The sequence below is a fragment of the Hevea brasiliensis genome, chromosome 5, assembly GCF_030052815.1.
Source record: "Hevea brasiliensis isolate MT/VB/25A 57/8 chromosome 5, ASM3005281v1, whole genome shotgun sequence".
Classification (NCBI taxonomy): domain Eukaryota; kingdom Viridiplantae; phylum Streptophyta; class Magnoliopsida; order Malpighiales; family Euphorbiaceae; genus Hevea; species Hevea brasiliensis.
The window spans coordinates 9881392-9897773 of NC_079497.1; the positions used below are offsets into that span (position 1 = coordinate 9881392).

At 33.8% G+C, this 16382-nt stretch overlaps 2 protein-coding genes across 4 annotated transcripts; one reads left to right on the forward strand and one right to left on the reverse strand.

The window, feature by feature from the left end:
- Window positions 1-1886: 1886 nt before the first annotated feature.
- LOC110653716 (aspartic proteinase) lies at window positions 1887-6382 on the forward strand. Of its 3 annotated transcripts, none has more exons than XM_058146927.1 (14): window positions 1887-2131; window positions 3003-3358; window positions 3450-3510; window positions 3643-3737; window positions 3823-3935; window positions 4079-4247; window positions 4359-4398; window positions 4508-4572; window positions 4699-4812; window positions 4913-4977; window positions 5376-5523; window positions 5606-5725; window positions 5915-6003; window positions 6100-6382. In XM_058146927.1, the coding sequence occupies exons 2-14, from the start codon at window positions 3017-3019 to the stop codon at window positions 6182-6184; spliced, it is 1506 nt and encodes a 501-aa protein (XP_058002910.1). In that variant the 5' UTR covers window positions 1887-2131; window positions 3003-3016; the 3' UTR covers window positions 6185-6382. The 3 variants fall into 3 exon arrangements, with proteins under 3 accessions (XP_058002910.1, XP_058002909.1, XP_058002911.1); XM_058146926.1 differs by lacking the exon at window positions 1887-2131 and adding an exon at window positions 2177-2249; XM_058146928.1 differs by lacking the exons at window positions 1887-2131; window positions 5915-6003; window positions 6100-6382 and adding exons at window positions 2177-2249; window positions 5845-5880.
- Window positions 6383-7170: 788 nt separating this feature from the next.
- On the reverse strand, window positions 7171-15928 carry LOC110653718 (uncharacterized). The gene is made up of 8 exons (XM_021809476.2): window positions 15855-15928; window positions 15103-15184; window positions 14665-14851; window positions 8531-8685; window positions 8137-8280; window positions 7926-8029; window positions 7625-7808; window positions 7171-7513 (listed from the first exon to the last, which is right to left on the reverse strand). Exons 2-8 carry the CDS (start codon window positions 15172-15174, stop codon window positions 7433-7435), a joined length of 927 nt encoding a protein of 308 aa, XP_021665168.2. The 5' UTR covers window positions 15175-15184; window positions 15855-15928; the 3' UTR covers window positions 7171-7432.
- Window positions 15929-16382: the final 454 nt, after the last annotated feature.

A 16382-nucleotide genomic window follows, 5' to 3' on the forward strand; every position in this document is an offset into this window, starting at 1 on the left:
TTATATAAATATTTAATTAAATATAAAATGTATATTTTTTATAACAATATTTATAAATTTTTATATATTTTATTTTATACAAAATAAAATTTAAACATTTTATGAAGTTATTAAATTTTTAAAATGTAAATTATTAATAAAAATAATTTTTTATGTAAATTTTAATTAAAATATATAAAATTAAACTGATTTGGAATTTTTTAGATAATAATAATCGGATTCGAGTAGTTGAAAATAAATTTTAATCAGATTCAGGATGGATTCAGATTTTAAAAATGTTAATCAAATTTAAATTCGGATAGGGTGATTTTCATGAATACCCTATACGTTGTCATACCTTATATGGGACATTGTTGTTAATTATAAACGATAAGATGAAAATTTTGACTCACCACATATTTTTAATTTCTCAATATTTTTTAAAAAATTAATTTTCAATATTTTTTAAATAAAATTTTTATTTAAATTTTAATTTAATGATATTAAAATTATTTAAGTTCCATAAAATTTTGAATTGGAATCACATTTAGAGATTTTTTCTTTAACCTATGAAATTTAACTTATAAGCATTTAAAATTTTAAATAGTTGCGTATTTGTATTTGGTCTTCAACTAACTGATAAAAAATGATTTCTAAATACATTTATTATTAAAACAATTGAAAGGATTTTAAATAAGATTTATAATAAAATTTTAAAAATTAAATGAACAAAATATATGAAAATATTTAATTAAATTAGCTTTTTTTTTATATAAACTCAATTTATAAGTTTAAAAATTATTATAAATAAATAATTCAGCTTATTTTTAGAGCTTATAAACTAATTTAATCAATTTATAAGTTAAAATAAATATCTTTTAATGAGCTCAATATTCTACGGTTATAGAATAAGAGCTTTAGGTAGGTAAAATTTGAAAAAACAAACTATTTTATCTGGTTTAAACGAGTTATATATTTAGAAGTCTCCCTCAATTGATATGTAAAGTATGAAAGCAATCTGCAATGCATATTTTAATTTTTTTTTTTTTTCTCTTTAATGTCTTTTTGCATGATGTTCTTATTAGCCTTCACTTCAAATTGCAATCACAAGTAAAAGAATGGCAACAGAAGCAGACAATAAGAAAAAGCATGCCAACAACTACAAACAGAAGATATAAAACTCTAATGCCAAATTCTTTAATCAGCTGATGTGTGCATTATGCAAACCAAGAAAGCAGCATATTCATTTGCAAATCATGAAGGGGTTGCAGATAATTAACTTACGCAGAGATTCTAATAGGGTTTGCCACCTTTCATGTCTTGCTTCACATAAAATCAATGAAAAAAAACATCTTGATGTAGACAAAACATGAAAAGTGATGGGTATAAAATTCAGACTTCACAAATATTAAAAAAGAATATATAAATATTAATCAAAATTTAAGAGTTGAATAAACAAAATTTCTCACCTCAGGATGGTCCATAATTTTTTATCAAGTATTTTGGGATCATGTATAGTACTAGAGTCTTTGTCTTTTAGAAACCTGTTAAATTCTGATCCGGAGAGTGATTCTAATTGTTGAATTTGGGATTGGCATTAGGGGTTTAGTTCATTTTACTAGTCTCTGAATTCACCTAGTTTTAACTCATCGCCTGACATATTTTTATGGGTTTCAGATTGTGACATGTTCTGTTTTCATGTAAAATTCTAACTAAAAATTATAAAAAATTATTAATATAATTCAATTATTGAGTTCGAAGTTACTTTCATCAAGATAAACGATTTAAACTAGATAAATTTGACTCTCTTGCTTATCTGCTTTTTTAATTTCTCGCTGGACTCCAACTCGATGAAGGTAAATAAAAATTAGAAAACAGAAAAATAAATTGATTATTAGGCAAATTAGACATCCCTTTCAACAAACACTGGATAATTCCTTGTGCAGATACTTTTCAGAATGAGTAAATGGAGTAATGGAATTCAATATATAGTTTCTGTGTGTTGTATAGTCCATTATTGCATGTAGTTATCAAACTCAAGCTACCACGCTCTTAAAAGAAGCGTGAAAATCATCTTTCTTTCACCTTTTTCACTCTTTTATAAAAGCTCAGTACTATCTGTTCTCTTTGTTTCTGTTATATCCTAGCTCAGGTTTGTCTTCTAAAACCTCAAATACCAACATTCATATCATATAAATTTCTCTTGATGATCATGTCTTTGTGTTGGACGGATGATTATATGCCTGGTGGTATCACTTACATGTTTGTGGGTGTGTTTGTTAGGTTTTGATAATCAAGAAGTTATCAAACCCTTATCTTGACATTTCGAGCTGTGATGATACTGTTTAATTATTTTAATCACAATATATTTGCTGGCTCTCAATTTCTGCTTCTAATTTTATTCCTCTGGCCTTCTGTTGTTGAATAACCATGAATTCCATGGGTGCTCTTCTATATGTGTGTGCTTATAACATTAAAATTGGATAATCCCAATAGGAAAATCGATACAGGTTATCAGGGTTTTGTGGGTAGTGCTGATTTGTTTTTCTAATTTGTTGTTTTGGATCAAGAAGTGTTATATTAGGTGAAATCCAGCTTCAGATATAATTATCTCCTATTTTTTTTTCCTTTTTGGAAGATTGTCTCACAGTGCAATAACCCAGTGCTTTATATCTTGGTTCATTGCTTGCAATTGAATGCCCTGATATGAGAAAATGATAGCACTCACAATCAGACAATCATCAAAAATCAGAAAAGTTGCTCCTTCTATCTTTTTCTTTCCTCCCTCTGAGGGAAAAAAAGTTGCTTGTTTTGAAGAATTTGGTCAACTAATTCTGCCTTGCTCTGATAACATGAGGCTTTTACTTTGAGAAGCCATTGAGACCATAAACTAATCTTTATCCTTACTGTACATTTACTTGCCTTTGATCTCTCTATGATTTTTATTTTTTTTTTACAATTCCTTCTTGGCATATAGTTGATTTCATTTGTCCAACTGAATCTTTTTTCATCTCTTCTTGCAGGAATTTGCCTAAATATGGGGAATCAAATTCTTTGGTTGGTATTTTGTTTATGGGCTTTGACATGCCTACTTCTTCCTGCTACCTCCGATGGCCTAGTGAGAATTAGTTTGAAGAAGCGTCCTCTGGATCTTGATAGCATTAATGCTGCCAGACTCGCAAGGCAGGAAGGCAAATCAGGAGTTGGTGCATACAGCAGGTTTCATAATTCAGATATAGATATAGTACCACTTAAAAACTTTTTGGATACTCAATACTTCGGAGAAATTGGTATTGGCTCGCCCCCACAGAAGTTCACTGTCATATTTGATACTGGCAGTTCTAATCTCTGGATTCCATCATCAAAATGCTACTTTTCTGTGAGTTCTACACTTCAAATGATTGATATTGGCTTTCATACTGTCCTTCAATCAAAATCAACATCGGCTATTGACTCATAATTACTTGCAGCTTGCCTGCTATTTCCATTCTAGGTACAAATCAAGTCAGTCCAGTACATATACCATGAATGGTAATAACATATATGTTCTCTGTATTTTCGTTGCCATATGTTTCCTGATATTCCTATTACCAGAATATTCCAAACTTTGAGGAGTATTTCATTGAACAATTAGAACTCTAATATTTTTCAAATGTGATTCAGGAACAACTTGTGAAATACAGTATGGATCTGGATCAATTGCTGGTTTCTTCAGTCAAGATAGTGTTGAAGTTGGAAATCTTGTTGTCAGGGATCAAGTAGGTGTTAGTTCCATGTGTGTATATCATAAAAATCATTTGTCTTGTGCCAACAACAATGTTGATTCAACTGTTTTTAATCCAGGATTTCATTGAGGTTACGCGAGAAGGAAGTCTTACATTTGTCTTGGCAAAGTTTGATGGAATACTTGGGCTTGGATTTCAGGAAATCTCAGTTGGGAATGCTGTTCCAGTGTGGTATTATTCTGTCAATACTTTAGTTAATTAATAGTCCTAAACTTTTTTTTTTCCCTTGGAAGACCTAATCATGCTGGCTTTCATATAACTGCAATTTTTTAATACTAGCATATTGGACACATTGATTCATGCTGAGAGTGCAGGTACAATATGATGCAGCAACACCTTGTAGGGGATGATGTCTTCTCATTCTGGCTCAACAAGGATCCAGAGGCCGCAGAGGGTGGTGAGATTGTTTTTGGTGGTGTTGATGAAAAACACTATAAGGGGAAACATACCTATGTTCCAATTACCAGAAAAGGTTACTGGCAGGTCAGAAAAGATGTTATCTTCTGATCAATTTCTATTTCTATTCTTAGATGCCATTCTGTGTGAAAAAATAAGGGTAGAAAACTGAAACCTAATGATCTTATCCATTTTCAGTTCAGCATGGGAGATTTTCTAATTGGAGACCATTCAACAGGTGATTCAAGCAACATCTGCATTGTTATGCTATTTATAGTTTATCATCAACAGAACTCTTCATATCTGTAAAGTCTACTGATATTTCAAGAATATTTTTGATTTCTCAGGAGTCTGCCAGTGGGGTTGCCCTGCAATCGTGGATTCAGGAACATCCTTGCTTGCTGGTCCAACAGTAAGTTATTTCATCTTTTCAGCAATCAGCTTCCTTCAAAAGAAACCAGTTTTCACCAATCATCTTCATTTCATCCTTCATGAATTTATTATTTCAATGGTACAGTAATTAGCTGCGATTTTTTAGGCTATTGTGGCTGAAATCAATAATGCCATTGGAGCTGAAGGGATCGTGAGTGCTGAGTGCAAGGAAGTGATCACACAGTATGGAGAGTTAATATGGGATCTACTGATATCAGGGGTGCGGCTGACATTTAATTTACTCATTTATCTTTTGCCTTTCAATCTTTATATGTATTTCCAATGGTAGATAGACTGAAATTTTATATTGCTCTGTTCAGATACGACCTGGTCAAGTATGTTCACAGCTTGGTTTATGCATTTGCAATGGGGCTCAGTGTGTGAGGTGAGGGAGTTTAATGTTCCGCAAATCAATTTGTATGGCTATAAATCTCATAGTACATGCTATAGACTTTGACAGTCTTTGATTGCATACATCCCTAGTACGTATACATTTAGGTTATTTATTCAGATATTACATGAAATGGAAATGGATATTGCATGCCATATTCAGGTGAGAAGGAAGTTTTGTGAGGCCAAGGGCAAGCACATGCCTAGTATGGAGTTCCTTGGAAACATGATCAAAGGGCATTTTCTTTTATCATGTCTAGGTTGTTATACTATAAGACTCATCGTGACAAGTCGACAAGTTTTTTTCAGTCTCTGTTTGCTGATTTCATTTCTTTTTTTACCACGATAGTGCCTTCAATTCGTGAGTCAAATGTGAAACATGATTATGTGCAGCACCAGGATTGAATCAGTGGTTGAGAAGGAGGAATCGTCTGTTGGGGATGATCTTCTATGCACGGCCTGTGAGACGCTTGTCATTTGGGTCCAGAATCAACTAAAACAAAAGGAGACAAAGGAGGCAGCTTTCAACTATGTGAATAAGGTGACTTATCTTGAAACCCCACCTCTGTTCAGGAGGCAGTCTCTTGAGTGTGGTGTTAATTTCTGGGTATGATCTTCGACAGTTATGCGAGAGCCTACCAAGTCCAATGGGAGAGTCAGTAATTGATTGTGAGAGTGTTTTAAGCATGCCAAACATCACTTTTACCATAGGAGATAAACCTTTCAATCTCACTCCAGACCAGGTTTGTTTCATTTCATGATACCTTCTCATTCGTGATATCTTTTTGAATTTAGTGCATGATGATCAGTTCATGATCAATTTGAAATTCACCAAAACGAGTAAATCTTTTTGTTCATGTAGTCTTAGTTGCTCATTTATATGGAGAAATCATCCTTACTTTTCCTACTGAAAAAAAAATCTTTACCTGCAGTATATTCTGAAAACTGGAGAAGGCATTGCAGCAGTTTGCATCAGTGGGTTTATGGCTTTTGACATACCTCCTCCAAGAGGTCCTCTCTGGTATGCAATATTTTCCTGGGTTTATGGCCTTTGAAATTGAAGCTCAAGTAGGAATGACCTGGATTCTCATTTTCCCCTTTTTTGTTTTTCTTACAGGATTCTTGGAGATGTGTTCATGAGAGTGTATCACACTGTGTTCGACTTCGGTGAACTCCAGCTGGGTTTTGCTGAGGCTGTTTAGCAAGCAAACCTTTTATTAGGTTGTATATTGTGATCAGATGCTCTGATGCCAATAGTAGTAGAAGATAGATATAATGGATTGTAGAGAGGTTTATGCTTGTATATGCCTATTATCACATCACATGAATACATGCACTTTTGCTCTTAAATTCAACTGAATTATACTTAAAAATCTTTGTAATTAAGGTATATTTCTTTCTTTCTTTTTTTTTAACTTTTTTTTTTCAAAAGGGATGGAGCTAAGTAAATGCCATTACTTCTTATTTGTGCTTAGACAGGGGCATGTAAAGATTCAGTATGCCATTCAACCGATGCTTGATTAAATTGGGAAAGAAGCTGCTGGATTGTCTTTGGTGCAACTTTTAACCACAGAATTTTATATCTTCTGTTGCTTTGGGTACGGAAAACCCTTAATAAGCATTGGTATTTTCCTCTGCTGCATCATCTGCCAATGTAGCCATGTTGTATTGCAATTTGCCATGTCTTATTGCAATTTGCCATGTCTTTGCAAAATTGTCCTTTTAAAGGTGAAGATGGGGCAAATTCATGGGTGTTTATTTCTTTTATTTGGTTTAGGTAAATCATAAAGATTATGGAGATATCGTCTCATGGGATGAATTTAAGCTCTCCATTTTGTCATACCTCAGCTTCTCAGTATCACTAGCTTCTGCACTCTTATTGTGTTTAAACAGGCAGTTATTGCAACTTGAACTGGAATTATAATGGTTTAGACGCCACACTTTGTTGCTTCCTACCAGAAGTAAAACATGACTTGCTTCCACCACATAAATTTTGCACATATGGCTGCCAGTTCATTTTGGAGTTTCCTATAATTTGACTGCAAGGATTAAAATGCAATCAGATTGTATTTGCATTGATAATTCTTTTGAATGTAAGAATGCAATCAGATTGTTCCAGGCACTTGTGGCCTGTTCTTGACGTTTCTCAATCTCCAATCACACAATATTTGAACCAAGTCCACGAGGCTACATAAAAGTAAGTTTCTACACATATTTCGGAAAGCTGTATCATCATACAAACTATGCCTTACAATAAAATCATCTATGCTCGTCTCAGAACATTAAACTTAAATCACGGAACTTTTAAATAGGATCTTCAGAACCATAACCATTGATAATTTGGTTCTTGAAATTAGAGGTTCTGGCCATAGATAGTACAAATCATGAACCAAATAAAACGAGAACATATCATAGGGCATATAGCTGATTTCAAGCTACAGGGTCAAAATTTACTGTTCTTCGTCACTATCATTGCCAAAGACTGAGGCTACAGCTACTTTCGGCTTCTTTGCATCACCACCAGATGGCTTCTATAAAATAAGAGACAAGGCAACAAATTAACAGCACTTAAAAAATGGTGATAAAATTAAAAGTCATATGACTTCAACTTGAAAATAAATGAAGGGCCACCAAAGTCATGCCTTAGAAGTGCCACTCTTAGAAGAAAACCCAAATTTTAATGCCTTCCGCTGATCCTGATCGGCAAGTGCAGTTCCACTTCTCATTGAATTGGAAACCTGACCAGATCCAGACTCTTCCACCTGCTGCTGTTGTTGCTGTTGCTGTTGCTGTTGCTGTTGCTGTTGCTGTTTACGAGCATCTGCCCTACATTGCATTAAAGAATGCATAAATAAAGATGAAGGAAATCAGGCCCTAAAGCTGATGGAACATGCTAAAAGGCCTAGGTTAAGATATATCAAGGAAAATAAGTATGTAGATTACATCTGAGCAAACTTAGCCATCTCTCTCTCTTGTCGTTGCAGTTCCCGCTTTTGCCGATCATCACGACTGCTAGAACCATGCATCTCTTTCATTTCTTTAAAACGCTGCGTCTCATCAAAAGAATGTCAAAGTTTTAGCCAAAATATGACAGTCATGCTATGGATGAAAAGGAAATTCAGCAATATGCCAATTGCCAAGATAGGTCAAAAACCTTTCTGTGATTGTGATCATATGAACTTAGGTGAACTTCGAATTCCATAGCCAATTTGTATTGCTTGTTGCAGAGATCACAATGAAACACCTTCCTTATTTCTTTCACCTCAGTTTGAATTTTCTGCTCCCGTTCCGCTAACACCTGAATTTTCATAATGTGCACGAAGCAGGCAGTAGAAGCCACCAGGTAATAAAAACTGCAGGAAATTCTCAAGATCTTCCAAAGTTGATGTTCTCCTAGGATATACCATTCCCGTCAAAAGACATGCATATAAGCTATATGCTGCCTTCTGCTATTAGATGTGGGTTTCAGACAAAGTAAAGCATCAACCTCAATGTGTTTTCTACTGGCCAAGATATTTATGGTCATTTCTATGAGTTTATATGCATACCTCACGTTTCTTCGCGTGTTCCTCTGTTTCCTCAACCTCAACGTCCAATTTTTTTCGCTGGATATTTTCTTCTGAAGTGAAAAAATCATCTTCTTCTTGTTTTCCAATCCCTAACTTTGGATCTCTAATCCCAGATTTTATGGGCTCAACTATTCCTGAACGAAAAACACAGATTGTGAAATTCAGAATAAGATTGATCAAGCACAAATTTCAAAGAAGTCATCAATTGACAAGCCTTCAATATCATTAAAGTGAGAAAATCCCACTCTTCATCAAAAGAGCATACACCCCCCAGAGCCATGTGAATAAATTTATCCAGGGGGAAAAATAAAGAACAATAGAGTTTACAGGACCAGGAAATATGGATTTATCAAAAAACATGGATAACAAAAGGATGTTGGGGGGGGGGGGGGGTTGTTGTACATCAAGGTATCCTCTTTGTCCATTTTACGGTTCATAGAAGACTAATCCCTTTGGAGTTCGTGGCTAATCCTCCCAATAATGTTTTCTCCAATGATCGAACTTGAGTTCTCCCCTTGGGAACACAGTGAGCCTTACCACTGTACCCAACATTTGTTGGTAAAAGAATGTCTAAATTAATGTTTTGTTTATAGAAACAAAGAATTTGAAGACACAACGACGCAGCGTGAAGCTTAACAAGATAACACACATACACTCATGAGTGAAAATTTGAGAGATTCTCTGCTGGAAATTTTAATAATTAAATTCTCTAACTGAAATACATAGAATTAGGGATATTTATAGAGTTTGCTTACTCCTAAACCAGTGTTGTTAAAGGCGATAAAAGGCACTAGGTGAGATAAGGCAAGCCTTGGGCGCCTCACCTGGCTGAGCCGAGGCCACTGAAAACAAGCAAGCGCCCGAGACGTTTGAGGCGAAAGGCGTTGGGGCGTTTAGGCGACACCTTTGTAGACTGACATACACTTTCGCCCTTTTTTTTTTTTTTTTAATAGCATAAAAGTAAAACTAAAAAAAACCTTAAGCCACCTTCATTTTACACCACTAATAGAGAAGATAATGCCAAATAGAGCAAAGAAACACGACAGACAAGGCATTTTCTTCCTTACTTTCTCTCTCCTTCTCTCATCTTCACCTTCTTTCCTCTCTCCCCTACTCTTTTTCTATATTTTTTCTCCTCTCACCTGCGCAACCTACTAGCAAGTCCAGCTCCTGCAATCCAGGTTTTTTTTTTTTTAAATTTTTTTTTTCTTCTTCTCTTCTTCCATCGACCCATCTTCACTACAGTAGTTCCAACACTTTATTATTATTTTTTTGTTTCTTCTTTTTTTTTGTTAAATTTGTTACTTGAGTAGTCTAATATGCTTTTTTATTAAATGAGTATTTGTGATTTGTGATATGTTTTTATTAAATGGGTATTGATGCACTTGCCATGATAAAGTGTAATTGTGCAAATTATTTAAAAAATAATTATTTAATACTTTAATTTCTTATTTGCTTGAATTGGGACAATATTAATACTTGTTGTTCCTATTACATAAATTCTTCTATATGTCTTGAATTGGGACAGCCTTGATAGTTGTTTATGTGTCTCATTGAACTCAACTGTGACATGAATTCTTCTACATGTTGCCCAATTTAATATGCCAAAACCATTAATTTATCATTCATAATTCTGCCCATGAAATTTTAGAGATTGGTATCATTTTGTCAAATAGTTTTTAATTTATATAGATGATTTTAGGTATGGGTATTCTTCTATACTCAACTCAACTAAACTAAACTAAACTAAACTTTTATCCCAAAATTTGGGGTCGGCTATATGGATTCACTTTCTCTACTCTAAATGATTTTGGATTAAATCCTCATAAATGTGCAATACTTCGAGGTCATGTTGTACTACTCTTCTACAAGTCTATGGGTATTCTTCTATATGGTTTTCTTTACTCTAAATGATTTTGGATGAAATCCTCATAAATGTGCAATACTTCGAGGTCATGTTGTACTACTCTTCTCCAAGTCTATGGGTATTCTTCTATATGGTTTATAAATGTTTCTTTTTTTGTTAGATGAGTATTGTTTTGTTGCCTAATTAAACTAGTTAAAAGTATGAATTTTTATGTTATATATACCTTGCTTCAAAAAGACTCTTGCCTAAAGTCATAGGGTACCCTATTGACTTAATGTCGCCTTTTGCCTTAATAACATTGAGCTCTACTTAATAGGAATAAAACTAATCCTAAATAGATTAGGAAAACTAAATAAACAATCCTTCTAATAATAAGAAAACCTTTAAACTAGTTCTAAACTAATTCCCCAGCTATTAGGTAGTCAAAACAGGAAGTCCTAGTCAAACTAGGATGGCTGAACTCAAATTATCCAAAAAAGCGTATCTACAAACTGCTAGCCAGAACACCACACTATCTAGGCATGTGGCAACGCCTGGTAACTAGGTGGGAGTGTGGTTTGTTGGTTTGAATAAACATGCCCAGCATCATGCTCCCCCACTTGAAAAAAGCTCGCCCTCGAGTTAGAACTCTTCCATACCATTCTCCCCCCTTTGGAATTGAAGAAAAATTAAAGGCCCAGTACATGAATTCAACTACATGGATCCTAACCTGTATTCATATAACCCTAAAATTTCCACCATATTTGTTTCACTAGCCTACCATATAATCACGTGAATAACATAAACTACATAGATTAGTTCACAGTTTAGATGTGTACCTTATTTAAAAAAACAAATTGTTCTACAACTTGTTTAAAATGAGAGCCTCCAAAGATTAAGAATCGAGCCAAATTTGCACACACACAAATGCACACTCATTTGTCCTTTTGTTACTTATTCAAATGACTTATAAGGCTTTTATATATACTACTCAAAGTGTACCAGCCTTTTGGCCAAAAGTTGCATTACTTCATGCATGTAACTATTAAGAAGAGTTGGATCTTTTCATATAATTACATCTTTTACCCAATATACATGACTTTTGAATTTTGTAACCTTTTGGCAATTTACATGACTTCTGAATTTTTGTCGCCTTTTTGCAATATACATGACTTTTCATGCGGTTGTTCTTGGTATTAATTTTAAGTCTCATAGATCTGGGTTAATCCACACGAGTAAATCAAACCATATTTCCCAACAGGAATAAATCTTCTCTCAAATTTTGAATTGAAAGAATGAAAATCTTCATTGGGTATGAGCACCATATAGCCTTCTTTGATGAGGTAGTCCATGGAGATTTGAACACGATAGAATTGATCCACTTCATCCTCTATTATTGCCTTTGCCTCTACAAAAACACCTAAATAAATAAAATCAAAGGAAATAATAGAGGGCAATGAGATAGATAAACCTTCACCTTCTATTAATGCCATGACTTTAGTTTCTTCACTCTCCATTATTATCTTCATGGATGGTTTTTCTTCAACTTCTAGTAGAATATCCAAAACGTGGTATTTTTCATTCTATAGGGGACATTCCTCAAGCTCTTCATCTTCAACCACAACAAAATGAAATTTGATTAGAGTTTTTAATTCAAATTCTTCAAACTTAGACTCCTCCACTTTAAGTTGTATTGTCAAATCCCGAAACTTAGTTTGTTCTTCAGTTTTTTTGTTTTTCAAATACTAAGGGCTTTGGTTTGACTTCCTTTTGACAATATTGAAATAAGATATGCTCATAATCTAGAGGCAAAAATTCTTATTCCAACAAATACTTCATTATAAACCATGTACAGACTAGTCCTGTCCCTTCTCTTGCTCTCTTGGATTGCAATCGCTCACATCAAACAAAAGCACCTCCTTTCAATTGACAAGCCACCAATTTGACTCTATTACATGGTTGAATAATTTTCCAACTTTGAAATCCAATCTAAAAATTCTTCTATGTCGAGATTTCCATAGAAATTAGGAATACTGATTTTCGACCGATTTTCCCTTTCATGATACCCATACACGCCTCTTCTCCATGGTTATTAAAGGTGCGCCTCAGGCACACCTCAGGCTCAACAGGCTCAAACCCTAACGCCTCTATAGAAGAAAGACAAGCGATATTCACCAGGCTCTCACCTTATGCGCCTAGGTACACGCCTTGCTTTAGGCGCAAGGCTCTATAAAGGCGCACCTTTTTTATTTACACTTTCAGCGAATACTTCCATTGACAAAAAACACTATCACTCAACTCAAAATTTATTGATCTAGAATTTTTTGAAATTAGTATTGCTGATGACAACTAGTCACCAAAATCTCATCAAACTACCACACCCAGGATCACAAACCTCCCATATTTCCATTTTCAACATTAACGCCTATTATCTTTTTCAAAAAAAAAAAAAAAGTATCTACACCTATTTCAAAATCTTTGCCAATATAATTTGAAAATTAAATAATACCCCTTTAATTCTTAAAAATGAGGAAGATGATAAAAATATTGATTTTGAAGATGAGTATTAAGAGGAAGAAGGTGTAAAAAAAGATGAAGAAGATTATGATACTACTTTTGATGAAGATTAAACGGTAGTTATTTTATTGTTGCTTGACTTTAGTTTTGAAACATTAAAGGACTATTCAAGTTTTAATATATTAGCACTTAAATGCTTGTTAGTTATTATTATTTTATTGAAATTTGATGGAATATTCACATTTATTTGACTTTGATTTTTTTTTTTTTTTTTTGGGTGCCTAAGCTCATGGATCCCTTGGCGCCTTAGTGCGCCTTAAGCCTTTAATAACTATGCTCTTCTCCTATCACCACCAAATCGTTTATGTATATCGTACCAAATTGGCTCATAGTTGTCTTCCTCCTCCAAATTTTCATCACCATCGAAAAATAAGGTCACCATGAGCTATACCATCTCCTGGCCTTCTATCATCATTCCTATCCTCGTCAATTTTAATCCCATAGCATCAATACAATCTTCAATTTCTTTGAAGTGTCTCTTGATGCGCTCGAATCTGATATCCACTTGTTGCTCCAAATGTTGCTCTCATCGTCACAACGTTTTGTCTCTATGGTAAAAGGCTCTAGCTCCTTTATCACCATCGTGAGGACCATCGTCATCATAACCTCCATCAAAGTTAGTCATCTTGATTGGAGAGATTTCCTCACTCTAATACCACTTGATGCAGCGTGAAGCTTAACAAGATAATACACTCATACACACGAGTGAAATATTGAGAGAAATTCTCTGCTGAAAATTTTGTTAATTGAATTCTCTAAATTGAAATACATAGAATTAGGCGTATTCATAAAGTTTGTAGACTCATCAACCAAAGAGGAAAATAGCTCTACTAAATAGTAACTTTAACTAAATCTAATTATATTAGGAAATCTAAATAAAATAGGAATAAAACTAATTCTAGATGGAATAGGAAAAGCTCTGATACTCTGAATCTTCATTTTGCCTTGCCATACCTGTGTAGACACGACATAACACAGGACACAACATGGAATATGTGTTCAACACATATTCATGCAGTCAGACACTTGAGTGATAGAGATCTCTCGAGATGAAAAGCACATTGAATTAAAAACCAAGTTAAAAACAGTATGCAACTTTGAATTGATGGATACGTACAAAACAAGTTCAAAGAAACATAAAACATTTCAAGAATCCAATGGTTGCATATTGTCATTAATTGTGGTGGACCCCTTTTGGATAGATTAGTTCAACCTTTTCGGCCTACAAAATTGATCCAAGCACCCATGTCTAAATTTAGATCCACATCCTGTATTTTCTATTTAGAAAGTTCACAATTCTGACGCACGGATATGTACCCATTTTCGACATCCGTACCTAAGACCGAGTAACATAGAGGAAAACTAAATAAATAATCGTTCTAATAATAGGAAAACCTTTGAACTAGTTCTAAACTAATTCCACAGCTGTAGGTAGTCAAAACAGGAAGTCCTAGTCAAACTAGGACTGCTGGAACTGAAATTATCCAAAAAATAAAAGTATCTGCACACTGCTGGACAGAACACCACACTCCCTGAGAGTGTGGTTTGTTGGATTGAAGAAACATGCCCCGCATCACAAAATAGAAGTTTGAATATAAAAGCATATAAAAGAGTTCGAAGACAATGCTACCAGCAGAGAAGTCACATATCAAAATCAATTTTGCAGTGAACATCAAGGTTCCAAACATACCCTGCTCATCCTTTCCAAGACCTTTCCCTTTCCATCCCATTTTCTGAAGAAGCCTAAACCCAATGTTAGATGCTGTCAACTTTGTGTCGAGTGATGCCTGTTCAACATTATCCAGATCCACATTTTCTGTGGGCTTGTGATTAATAGGCAAGCGAAAATCTTCCACCAAATCCTCAATAAGAGAATCCTGATAAGCATGCAGTAGAAAATGCACATATTGGACATCAATACACTGAAATTCATGAACCACTTAATGAAAGAGTGGATAAATCCATTGATGCAACAAATATTTTTAGCACAGAGAAATAGATATTATATTAGTTGCTCTTAACAACTGAGCAAATTGACAGGCTAAACCATTTATGCAGCCAGCAAAACAAACTGTACATGTAGCAGATATGCAGAAAAAGCATAGAACTGTATAAACCTTTGGTTTACCTGCTCCCTATTTTGTTGACTTTTGTCTTGGACTTCTCTTTCTGGTTCACTACTGTACCATCTGTTGTCCATTTTTTACCAGCTAAATTGCAAACCAAGAAACAAAAAATTAAAAATATATACTTCATGACAGATGAAAATGAAGAGATACAACCTTGTTAGGGTTTCAACATTGTTAAATTATGCGAGACAGTACAATTTCAAGAAGTTCATCCAAGGCCTGAAAATATTAGCTATAAATAATTTACTTCTGAATTCAAGGAAAAAAGAACAAAAGGCCTAACAAGAATAAATACAAGATTAGCTAGAACAAATGAGAAATCTTGAGCTCACTAAACCTTGGTTTGATTGCCAAGGAGAAAGAGAAAGGAAAATCTTTTCTTCCCCATCCTAGCTTTTTTCTGTAACACAGGAAAATACCCACAAATCTCAACGTTCTCTACAAGTTTTTAACCATTCCTTAACTGGGTTCCCTAGAAATTACAAAAACTCAAACACCAGGTAAGAAAAATGATTCTCTGTTCACATTCCTACCATGCTCCACGATCCACGTAGCTACAAATTCTTAAATCGTGCCAAATAAGAAGATTTACAGAGTGAATCAGATTTAGAAGCCAAGCCAAGCAACGATTAGCAAAGCAAATTGAGATTAAACTGATTATTAGCGAATAAAATCAAAGTTAAATATGAATTAAGGAATAAAATTAGATTTGATCGACTGATATTCAATCTATGGCGGAATAGAAACTAACCTGCTGCTTCCGCCTTCTTACAGACTCGCGCTACGATCTTGCGTTAGGTGATGTTTGGGTGAGTCAACTTTTCTTCATTTAAATGCCAAGCTCAATCAAATAAATGCTGGGCTGAACTGGGCTGCCCTTATTCTTGGCAACAAAGCCCAATATTTTAAGGGTATGTTACTCTGTTGTTGGGATCACCCATGGGCTGAGATAGCCTATAATTGCTAATAATTTTTAGTGAAAATATTTTTATTGCTAAATTTTTAAATAATTTTAATTTTAATATTATTATAATTAATATAAATTAAAATTTTAATATTATTTTAATAATAATTTTACTTATACTAAAAATTATGTTATACTTTCTAATATATAGTAATTCTATAATCTTAACTCTATAAATATTATTAATTCGTTAAAATTTTAACTTATTATAATAAAATTAATAAAACATTGTAACACTAAATTTTATTTTCATTAATTTATTTTTTTAATTTTTTGAAACATTTACAAATTTATAATATATGTGTGTGGGGAAGA

Coding starts and splice junctions, on each gene's coding strand:
- LOC110653718 (XM_021809476.2), bottom strand. CDS start 15,174: ATGGACAACAGATGGTACAGTAGTGAACCAGAAAGAGAAGTCCAAGAC. Junction 8,281..8,530: donor AACACGCGAAGAAACGTGAG/GTATGCATATAA, acceptor ATGAAAATTCAG/GTGTTAGCGGAACGGGAGCA. Junction 8,030..8,136: donor ATGATCACAATCACAGAAAG/GTTTTTGACCTA, acceptor GATGAGACGCAG/CGTTTTAAAGAAATGAAAGA.
- LOC110653716 (XM_058146926.1), top strand. CDS start 2,186: ATGATCATGTCTTTGTGTTGGACGGATGATTATATGCCTGGTGGTATC. Junction 3,359..3,449: donor CATCAAAATGCTACTTTTCT/GTGAGTTCTACA, acceptor AATTACTTGCAG/CTTGCCTGCTATTTCCATTC. Junction 4,813..4,912: donor GGGATCTACTGATATCAGGG/GTGCGGCTGACA, acceptor TGCTCTGTTCAG/ATACGACCTGGTCAAGTATG.